At 41.0% G+C, this 11834-nt stretch overlaps 1 protein-coding gene across 3 annotated transcripts in view; it reads right to left on the bottom strand.

Moving 5' to 3' along the window:
• The window catches only part of GALNT18 (polypeptide N-acetylgalactosaminyltransferase 18), a 645416-nt gene that overhangs the window by 43251 nt on the left and 590331 nt on the right, over positions 1-11834 (bottom strand). For all 3 annotated transcript variants that reach the window (XM_019519580.1, XM_019519578.1, XM_019519579.1), the window contains one exon: positions 5334-5498. In XM_019519580.1, the coding sequence (XP_019375125.1) occupies positions 5334-5498 (165 nt within the window). The remainder of the gene's footprint in view (positions 1-5333; positions 5499-11834) is intronic.

The following is an 11834-nucleotide window of genomic DNA, read 5'->3' as shown; positions in this document are numbered from 1 at the left end:
TAGTGCCCTGCTACACTTATTTTTTAGGAACTTTGGTGCTTCTAAAGGGGATTGGATTGACAACTCCAGGAAATGAAGACCTATGGTTATTCAGATAATGACATGGTCAACAGTAGTGTTTGATCACACCGCTGTATCTTAAGAATGTCTCCATATCTGGTGTCTGAGTGACAGGGTTAATATGAGTGAATATGATGAGCAATAATATGATGAAAAATTCACTGTATAGGAAGTAAAGGAAAGAAAGCAAGGCATCAAATCTAAGTGACACGTTTTCAAAAAGTTGCATGCTTTCACACATATGATTCTTCCTGATTTTAAATAAAAATATAAATGCAGTGGTAGAAATGAAGAGGCATTATCAGGTTTTAGCTCTAGTCTGGGTTGAAATGCTTCCTCTTAGAATGTAAATTGGGTTTTGCATGAAGATAAGAACATTTCCTGATAAAAATTCCAGTCATAGGCAGAGAACTCATAGGCCCCTAGCAGACATTACACTTAAGACATAATTACTTTGTTAATCACGTTTTAAATAGTAACCTCACCACATACTCAGGCAATTAATGGCACCACCAAAAGGAAAACCAGCCACAAAAATATTGAACAAAAATGTGTAGCATTTCTTTGACTGGTTTCCATCACCCATTAACTTGAATAAGTGGCAGGGGTCCCCAACCAGCCCCTGTATGGTCCCCACTGGCTCAAAACCAGCTGATTGTCAGCTGGATGTGGGGACTACACTGGGGTTCAAACCAGTCTCTGTGCAGTCCCTACTGGCCAGTGACCAGATGATCGTTAGCTGGATGGGGACTATGCAAAGGCTCTCTGGCTGTGATGCTGAAAAAATCAGCTTATGACTGGGCAGCTCCAGGGTATACACGTGAGCTTGTTTGAGTCCCAGTGCAGTCCCAAGCCAGCTGATAATCAGGTGATTGGCAGGCACCTAATTTTCAGCTTGCCATGGTAAGGCAAGCTCAGGATTATGATCACTGTCATGGGATGGGGTCCCTAAGGATGGTTGTGTTACCCCTAAAGCCCCTTGACCTTGCCAATTTGGCCCGATAGGCACCCTCTATTCTCGCTTGTCATGTCTTGATGGATTTATGATATTAGGACATGAAGGCAGCCTCCCTTTGGACACAGTCCTGATGGATTTCCTTGAACCCTGTGGGTTCCTGGACCCTGTGTGGGTCCCATTCCAAAATAGATGTCATGGGACACCCCAGCCTTGTGGGCTATATACGTGGCTCCAAACCACCCCTTTACCATGCCCCAAGCCTCACATATGGTACTTCCACAGCGTCCGTCCGAGGCCTTGGCTTCACTAGGCCTCAGGTTGTCACCGGGCTCTCTGCAGCCCTGTCTCTCATGGTGCCCACACTGGTGCTGGGATCCCCACACTATAGCAGGGCCCCAATGAGGCCTCCTCCTTCCCCAATAGCCTCTCCCAAACCACCGGTCTTATAAACAAAATCAACATGCAAGCCCCAAGGCTATAACATAACTCAAGTCTCCCAGCTATAACATAATTCAAGTCACCCAGGGTATGCTCTGTGCCTCAACAGTATCAGAAGCTGCACTTGCAGTCAGGCCTCTCCCCTTTGCTTCCTCTGGGAGAGCTCCTTCCCCCTTGGCTCCTGGCCTCTGGCCTGGGGTTTATATACAAGCCAGGCCCTGCCCCTTCTGGTCAGCTGACTGCTGGCAGGTGAGGACCCACTAGCTCATTCTGGCTGCTCTGATAACCAGCAGCTGGGGCTCCCAGCTGACTGCTAGGGCTCTCTCCCTAGCAGTTCCAGCCTTTAAAAGGAGCAAGACACCCTAGTGCCCTGCGAGAATCACAATCAAAGGCTCTCCTTGCACAGGCAAACAGAGTGTGATTGGATCAGATCTCTAATCTGAAATTTGTGCCATCTGCCATACAAGAAGCACAAATTGTTGGGATTTGGGATAAGATCCCATTTCACCTTTAAATTAATGTCTTTCAGCCATAGACATATGCATTGATTTTACATTGTTCTGGGAAATCCGGTTCAATCTGATTACCCTGCTATAGCTTTGTAAAACTGAATGGTTCCCAGTTTAGTTTGAGGCAGCTCTCCTTTCTCCCATATTTTATGACTTGCATTATTAGCTTTCCTTGTCAGGATCATGGCCAGCTCACAGATTCTATAGAAGCACAAGGATATGACTACAATTTGGGGAGGGTCCGAGAAGTCAGAAGCTAAAGACTACATTTAAAATACATATAAATATTTCAACAGCTCCACGTCTACAAGTGCTATATAAGCATCAACAAATTATCATGTCTGCATGCAGAAGTTCCAATCACTGCATAACCAAAAAAAGTAAAGACAGGAGCTTTTAAAAAGAAAGAATGACCCCTCTCAGATTTTTAAAGACAGCTCCCAATGTGTTCGTAGAAATGCACTCCCTTTCCCAGATTAAATGTGAGCAACCAGAACACAATGCATCAATTTATCCTTGCAATCCTTGATTACTCTCATTAGTTTCTTGTAGCTTACAGCATGCAAAAACTACTTTGCATCGCATTTTGTGTTCAGAAACAACAGCACTTTAATCACACTGGGTATTAACAAAACAAGCCTTTCTGAACAGCATGCCTTTAATTATTTCCTTTGCCTCTTAATTTATCATAAAAGGCAAAAAAAAAAAAAAAGAGACTTCCACTTCTCTTGGGCAGATTTTGTTTTGGGGGACTTGAACTGGATTCTATGAAGCAAAGTATTATGTTTCTATTTAGAAATGATCTTCTTGTGTATAGAAAGAATAAAGGAGGGGTCAAAAAGGAGAAATGTCTTCAGAGAAATTTTTAAAGTTTGTTTTTAGATTTTTTTATCCTTAAAATTATATTAAATTAAAAGAGTCAATTTAGCTCTTATAGTAACAGCAAACACATGGGGCCAAAAGACAAATGTAAGCTAAAAGAAATCACAAATATAAAGTACAGCTCTGTATGAAGTAGAAACAATGGTACCTTTGGCACTAAAAGCCCAGGCCATATGGTTCAAGCTCAACATTAAGTAATGCTAGTTTCTTGAAATTCAGTTTAAACATTGAATACCTGCTAAAAGAATGCCCTCAAACTATGCATTTAGATCAGCCTGAACTTCCATACTAAAAGCAATGCTGAGATTACATTACATTTAAATTGGGGGTGCTCCACCTCCAGCCCACAGGCCAAATGCAGCCCACAAAGCCATGGCACCCAGCCTTCAGAGCTCCCCATGGGTTGGGAAATTTGGCGGTGGTAATATTGTAGCAGTTACCATTGCCATACTTCTCCACCACCAAGTTCCCAAATCCCAAGCCCCAGTATAGTAGGTTGGAACTGGGCCACAACTCCTTCCCCCAGCATAGCCAGATGGGGGTTGTGCAATGCTCTCTCCCTCCATGAGGCTGGACTGGGGTTGGACCAACCCCCCTTCCCTCTGCAGCGCCATGCCCCATGGGGCTGGTTGGGTCAAGCCCCCTTCTCCCACGCAGTTGCCCTCTACCAGCCCCAGTGTGGTTGGGTGGGGACCACCATGCCAGCTCCAGATGTGGGATCAGGACCACCGGCAGGATTGGGCTTGTGGCCAGACTAGGCACCACCCATATGTCTTACCCAGTGAAAAATTTGAGCACCAGTGCATTAAATCCCTAACGGTAAGCCATTGTAAGATAAGGATACAATCTGGACTTACTTTCCAGACTAGATATTTAAGGATTGCCACTTGAGTACTATTTAATAACAAAAGAAACATTTTGCATTAATTGTAGAAAAAATTATGCTAATATACTTGATTGACTAGGGAGTCCAAATGATAACTGCATCAGTGTAGATGCTCTAGTTTATTGCAAGACATTTCTACTACAATTATTACAGTTGCTTAAATAAAAAGTGAAACTACATGAAAATATATGAGTTTACAGTGCTTTGCATACCTGTGATTAAATAGGTGGGATATGAATCAAGGGCTAAAGCAGATGGGTAAAATGCACCCAGATTCAAAGACTCTGATCATAGACCTATGCACTAGTCAAGTTCTCATAATAAGGCTTTTGCTACGGTGGGGAAGGAGGGAATGATGTACAAACTTCATGTTGCCCTTTCTACATAGAGGTAAATGTTTCTGGGTTCTGAAGGCCAAAGCCTGAGGAAAGTGGTTTTCAGAGGAAGTTGTGTGAAAATTCTTGACAGGGGTGGAGAACTGGAATAATCACTCTTTCCTTAAGAAGAAACAGAAAGAGGTGTTGGAGAGCATGGCTTCACTGTCTCTGTTTTGCAGCTCCTCGTGTAGACCTCTAGAAGAAGACCCTCAAAGTGTGGTCTCAATAAAGACATTCCTGGGCAGTAGCATAGCAAAAGAGACACCCAACTTTACTTTTTTCTGGCAGGGGTGGATCGGTAAAGTAAGAAGGAACCACTATGATCATCCATCTATAAATCCCTACCCCTGCTTATTCTATGGTAACAGGTTTGTGTGTCTGTACTCTAAGTCACTACTTCCTAAAAGAGAATCCCAACCAGTAAGTAAAACCTACCTCCTTTGTTCAAACAATTATTACCTTACATTTGACTGTATTAAAATGGATTTTGTTGGATTGTGACCATTCAGCCAGGCAATTCAGATTCCTTTGTAAGGGTGAACTTACACATTACACTTTAACTATGCAAAACCTATGCAGTGTTAAGCAGTGTTGAAGTTACACCGTGTTCTGAGCACTCGCATGTTAAGGGTAATATTGTTTCTTTCTTGCACAGCTGTCACTTTGCTATTAGAGGTCTAGTGAGCAGGAGTGTGGCTAGAAGCCAGGACACCTGTGCTGTATCCCTGTTCTGAGTGGGGAGGGGTTGCATTCTGTGATGCTGGAAGAATTGCAAATTGCTTGTTTTATCTTTATGGAGTAGACTGAAGCTACCCTAATAAGCATGGACCAGAGTTAACCCTTGTCTGAAGTGATGTAACTTTGAGATGCTTAAAGGGCACTTACAAGTTAACAAGCTTTAACATGCGGATGCTCTCACTTTAAGTTCCCTTAGTACAGTCTAAGTGTAACTTTGCCTTAACAGTAAGCAGTGCTTTAGAGTGCTGGCTAACACAGTAAATTATCTGTAATAAACTTTGACAAAATTCACTCAGGAGACTTAGACCTGCTATTGTAACTGTGATACCTGCTCTTAAGATCAGACAGAAAACATGGTTTGCTGGCTTTCTTATATAAAAAAGAAAGTTGCATCAATTTTAATTCTGCTGATTAAAAAAAAAAAAAAGACTATTTAAAGCTGATCCCATATGAACTTTTTGAAGTACCTTCTGGGGAAGAATTACCTGAGTAAATTGCCAGTAAAGCTTCATTCTCTTGGCTTTGGCATAATTGCATTCAATGAGTCTGGGCCTGCTGTTCACATCCACCAGGCATCTGTTGTCATCGTCATCAATAGTGGGACTCAGAACACCCACATGGATCTGCTGATTACTTGTATAATAAACATTCTGCAAGAGAAAGCACAAACAAGATTTATGGAGAAGGTATTTCTGTAAGAGCAAGCTAAATATGTGGACTACAATTGAACTATTGCCTTGATCCTATGTTCACCTTTAAATCCTTTCATATACAGGAAGAAATGTAATATTTTAAGGGATACTTTAAGAAAACCTATATTTGTTTGAACACCACTAACTACGAAAGCTGTTAGAAAACATGTTACTTGCTGACATATTGTTCTATCTATGAGGGGTGGGGCTTAAAAACAAGAGGTTTCTGTAAATGGTACATTTTCTTGCAGGAAGTGGGGTCAATTTGGGGACTACCATAAATTTTGACTCTGTAATCTGAGGAAAATACCTACCTGCACCACAGGAGGAAAGGGAGGAAAGAGGAATAACAACCCAAGAAAATTTAGAGTCTTGCATGTGACAGAAGGCAAGAAAAAAATAAGCCTCAAAAGTAGATCTAATAAGGATGCAATGCAAATACCAAATCAATATCAATTAACTGAGATGTACAGCAGAGTATGAAACAGAACAATCATATCTCAGGACCCTCAGACACACTTCACTGAGTACACAGAAATGGGTATGCATCACTGAGCCTGGCTCCTGCAGCTCTGGATTCAAAGCAGAGAACTGATCTCTCAAACCTTTGTAATTACTGTGGTCCAAAGAGTCAAAAGAATGCTATATTGTGAAAACTATACTTTTTGCCCTGTTTTTCCACTGAAAATTTAAGTGGGACTTTAGAGGTTGGAAAAGAAAATGGAGAAAGGATGACAAAAGAAGTATATTACATCTAGTGTTTGCTTTTAGAAGTTTACATAAAATGTTGGCAAGGCAATCCAAGTCCAGAATATGGGGCTATTATGGCCTCATTTAAGGATTTGATTTAACAGGACTGGACTTAGCCTATGACAACATGATCGTCATGGATAAAATGGCTCTTATTTTTTGCATTACAATTCTTCATAAACAGTGGGAGGAAAGCACTAAGTTTTAGAATCAAAAAATTCTAAGTGAGGAGCTCTCTGACCAGCTGAACCTAGGTAGAAGAGTGAAACTGATGTTTTTATTGTCTTGTTGTTTATTAGTAACACTAATGCCTAGGAAAGAAGGGAGCTGGACTTCATCTAGTTGGAAAGATACTTATTTCCAGGGCCTGCTGGTTCTGACATGTTTATTATTAAAGTTATATTGCTTGTTTTATATGTACAGAGTGCATGTTGTTATAAAGAAATCTAATAAAATATTAATTACAAAAAGAAGAGAAAGCACAGATTAAATAAAAACAGCCATGGACACTAAAGATCTAGGAAGGGACTTGGGGGTCTACTGTAGAAAAATCTGTGAATACTTCATGTCAGGACATAAAAAACAGAGAGGAAATTAGAATAAATTAACACAGGGATCAAATATATATCAAAAGAAGTGGTGTGTAAGTCTCTCCATTTTTCTGCATCTAAAATTTCTGAGCCAGATCCTCAGCTGATGCACCGCAGCAAAGTTCTACACAAGGCAATGGAGTTGTGCCTATTTTCTCTTTGATCAGTTTTGTTTACTTTTCCCCCCAAACTGGGGGTACTGGTGAAAAATATAAGGTAACTAAACTAAGACAACTTGAGATTTTAAGAATCTCTTCTGGTCAGTCTTGTTTTCCCAGAAGAACAGAAGACTGTGATGATTTAGGACATTAATTCAAATTTCTGAGAGTTAAATAAAGCTGAAAGAAATAAACTATAAATACTGTTACAAGATTAAAGAGAAAACAGCATAGGAAATCTGATCCATAAATTAAGAAACTGAAATTACTACAATTAAAACTGATGCACTACAACAGTAATAAATATGTGAAATAAGCTTCCCAGACAGACTAGCGAAGTAAGTATTATTGATGAGTTGACGTGTCCAGACACTTTTATGGAGTAACAGAGAGAGAGGACTGAGGGATTCCATGATAAAGCGAGGAGGCAAACCTGAGATAATATTTTTTTAAAAAGGATTGTTAGGCCACAGAACTTTACAGTTCAGCATTTCTTCACAGCTCTATTGCCTTTTTGTCCAATTGTGTCACCACAGAAGAGAAAGAAAAGCATCAGTACTGTTTGAAGGAAGCTGTGTGTTAATATAATCTTTTTAGCATGGGTCCCAATATGAACAAAAGAAAAATATAATGTGAACAAAATATGAGGCAATGAAACACACATAACCAAATCCTGATAACAGAGGAAGAATGCACTATGATGCTCAAAGAATGCACATGCACACAGGTGACAAACTTGAAATCCTGTGCTGCCTGGTTGCCCCACAAAGAAGCCAGAAGGCTCCTAGGCTAGGGACAGACATTCAAAAACCCTGAGCCTGTATTGATTCAAACTTTACAGGTTAGTCTAACCTGGCTAGGATGAACCAGTTTGTAACCATAAAGACATCCCTTCTGGACTGAGGAAATGCAGGCACAAGCCTGCAATGGCTCAGGCTAGAAACTGAAGGGTGCTAGAGCAGCCCTCCCTTCACTTCCAGAGTGCTGAGCTGAGGGGGAGCATGGCCAGGCCCTGGCAGGATGCTCTGATTAGGGAGGGTTCCTCCCGCCCCCTTGCTGCTTGTGGCCAGCAAGGGAGAGTCAGCAAGGATTTACACAGCATTTAGTTACACAGAGGATAGTTACACAGCATTTATCAGCACATCAGCAAAACAAAAGCCTCTTTTATTAGTTCAAGCTCTTCTTAAACAACTTTTTCCAAGGAAGGAACAGAGGGACATTACCAGCTGACCTGTTGATTAGCTCCAAAAAGCCCCAAGATGACATGTTCCTGTATGCCTGTCACAGACACCTCTCAGCGTTAGCTAGAATACCACATGTTGTCTACAGCCCATGATGTAGTAGAAAGGAGGGAGGGATCCCTGCTTGAGCAGCGAGTGGTGAGGCAGGGAATGGGCAAAGGGAAGCCAGGCAGAGTCTGCTGTGCCTGCCGTCTCTGCCGGAGCTCCAACCAGGGACCAGAGCAGAGAGGCCAGCCCAGCTCTCTGGAGCAGACAGCTCTGTCCAGGGCTGCAAAGCATCTGGGATGCTGGGGAACTCTGGTTTAACTTGAACCAGGAAGGGGTCTGGGTGAGACACTACATAAACTGGTTTGAGCCAAATCAGTTAAGTCTGATATTACATGCAATCAGGTTTATCTCAAACCAGTTTCAGCCATTTTGAAATTCATTTATGTGCACTGAATGTCTGTTCTGTTACAGGACTAAACCGGTTTCTGATCACTTAAACTGGTTTATGTGTAATGTCTATCCCTAGCCCCAGTAATCACCTGACCTCATGACTGGTCAAAGAGGGGCCAGGTCATATTGTAGTTGCAAGTGCTTTTGGAAAGTTATGCCAATACTAAGTTAGGCCTGATGTACACTTAAATGGGAGAAGAATGACAGCCCAGGTTGTGAGGACTTAGGAAACTGAACCTGGAATTGTTTGTTAACAAACAGATACAGATAATAAAAATGTCATACAATGGTGTTGCCACTAATTTTGAAAGAGCAACTCATGCAATCACTTCACTTTTCACATGTGCTCCTTCCTTGTAGAGTAATCAAATACATAGAAGAATCAAATTTCGTGATCTGCACTATTTCTGTAAAGTATGTTTCCTGTGGGATATTGCTCTGTTCCTTACATGCCAGTGCCCTTTTGTTTCTGTACTGAAGCACAACCTGAGAGTTTGATTCCATTGTAACAGTTCCAATGGTAAAATCAACAAATGCTTACTCACATCCTTAATATTTTATTATTAATGGAAAGTGGAAAATTACAAAGGTTGTACAGATTTTCTGTGCTCATTGTTCTGTGTGTTGCCCTTGGCTATAAGGATCTTTTTCATTGCTATGGAAAAATCCTTACACTAAAATACCACGAGACAAAGATGACAGTTAGATGAATGATAGAGAAGGTGACTGCTGGTACTATTTACAAACTACTACCACCTTTCTAATATTCTTGGATTTACATAGCTAATAGATAAATCCTGATTGAACTTATTTCCCTTGAAAAAGGGCTCAGCTACACAACAACAGAATAGTTTTAATTGCTACGAAATTACATCTTCCCTGTTTAAAGGGTAGTAAACATGAAACCCAATGCATTTAAATCTGTTCACCTCATTATTTTCATCTTCAAAAATATTGGTTATGAGGATCCTTTAACCAAGTTGGGAAAATAAGTAATCTTTTGGGGTTACGTATTAGGAGATTGTTCAGCTTAGTTATATTAATTGTCTCAATGCTTTCACATTTGGCTTGGTAGATCTATGTATGTTTTGTTGCTGTTTTATTGCTTGGAAAGCTGAAGTCCTATAAGTGACAAGGTCCTACAAGGTTCTTATTCTATCACAGTATAAAAAGGGGTCTGTACTCATGAATTATGGAATTCAGTATGGTGGCAAACTAAAAGAATGCCCACAGCACCACTTCTTACAGTGGATCACTTAACTTCACTTCAAGTGGATAGTTTTAACCAGCGTCAATGAGCATGACAGCTACAATGCAATCCACTTCAGCACAAAATAACAACTGAGACATTTTTGTTAAAAACACTTCAGAAAATACAGGCAAAGCATCTTTTACAGCACACGTTTTGATGATACTACCACTCTACACTTTCAGGCTGTAAGCAAAACGGATGAGAGAGAAATTTTACAAGCATCTAAGTATTTTATAAACCTAAGTCCAAATTTCATAAGTGACTCGGGCACATAGAAGTGTAACTCTTACTGAAAACTGTACATGCCTTTGAAAATTTGACTCATATTTGGGCAGCGCCTGGACCTTTCAGTCCCCATGTCATGGAAAATGTCACAACTGGCAGCACTTAAAGACACAGCCAGGTTCCTCAGCTAGTACAAACTGTTACAGCTCCACTGGCACTGTTGTACATGGATTTACCAAAGTTGGTCCTCAAGAGGTGTCATCATCTACTAGATTGTACTGCAGACCTCAAAGGCCCAGACAGCAACTTCCTCAGGACAGTGGGTCTGAGAAAGACAGCCGTCTACCCCCAGGGGCAAGGTTTAAAGTGCCACTTTGACCCTCAGTTTCTGATCATCCTGAAGAGAGTACGAGTGGTTCATCTGGAAAGCACACATGGGCATTACCAGGAAGTCACTGCTCACTGTGACCTGGACCAAAGCCAGCAGTGGGGTGGCCTGTACTTTGGGGTTTTTTTGTTTCAAGGGGAGGGTATCCCAGAGAGCCCAAGGAGACTCCAGCATGGAGTCCCCCTTTGAGAGCATTCTTGTTGAGGCTGGTGAAATTCTCACTAGTAAGAGACAGAGAAAGCTGTTTTATTAGTGAGACCAATAGCTGAAATACCAAAATAACATATCAAAGTGCCACTGATTTTTATGGAAAAAAGTCCTACATTGAAGCCAACACATGAACAGATGACCAAAAAGTTATTTTGTATGCTGTAACACAACAAACTTCTGAATTTTGTTACTGGAACACAAAGCATTAGCATTTCTCTTGTATTTCACTCAATACAATTAGTATTTTAAGTGCTAACATTTAAGGACGGCTTCAAATTAAACTTTTACTGCAGGGAAAATCAGTATGAGTCAGTGAATTCATCATGAAGGGTAGGTGGAATTTATAAGTAACCAGGACTACCATCAGTTAAAATCCACTCTGAATAAAGGTTTATGATTCACGCAGGAATCCTCCAATGTAGCATGTATGGGAAACAAGCTTAGAACCCTTGGTAGTCCCTCTCAAGTGCACTGCATAAGTACAGGGTTTCCCACCTTCTCTCATCTCCAGGCAGGACTTCGCAGTTCAGTTGTTCTAAGCTGCAACCCCCCCTCTAACATGATAGACCCAAGTGTTTTTGGCACCTGCCAAAAACTTCCCACTCAGAAGCCTGTGACTGGCAGCCAGTTCAAGTACTTCAAAACAGATTGTTCAAAGCAAAAAAACATTGTTTTTTGTACATAAGGTTTTTGTTCTTCTAATCTTTTTCTCTGATTGCTATGTGCTTTCTTAGATCTTATGTACCGCTTATAATTTCCATCAAAGCTTTGGCAATCTTAGATCCATCCAGTAGGATCACTGCTGCAGCCCATGTGCTATCTGTGAACACCTTCTAGTGACTGAATGTCCCTCACCAAAAAGAGAGAGAGAGAAAAAGAGAGAGAGGGTTTTTAACTGTTTAATATCCATTTAATCTTAGACCCCCAGGCTTGACAAATCAGCTGAGTAATTTTGCCCAGAACCTGAAAATTAGTTTCTAGTTTCCTTAAATCCCTTGAAATCCTTTACCTGGAAGAGACTTCTCTCTGGCAACTGGTCCAT

The sequence above is a fragment of the Gavialis gangeticus genome, unplaced genomic scaffold (genome assembly GCF_001723915.1).
Source record: "Gavialis gangeticus isolate Ggan-Ray unplaced genomic scaffold, GavGan_comp1, whole genome shotgun sequence".
Classification (NCBI taxonomy): Eukaryota; Metazoa; Chordata; order Crocodylia; family Gavialidae; genus Gavialis; species Gavialis gangeticus.
The sequence above is the reverse complement of the archived record's forward strand: the minus strand, read 5'-3'. Positions and strand labels throughout refer to the sequence as shown.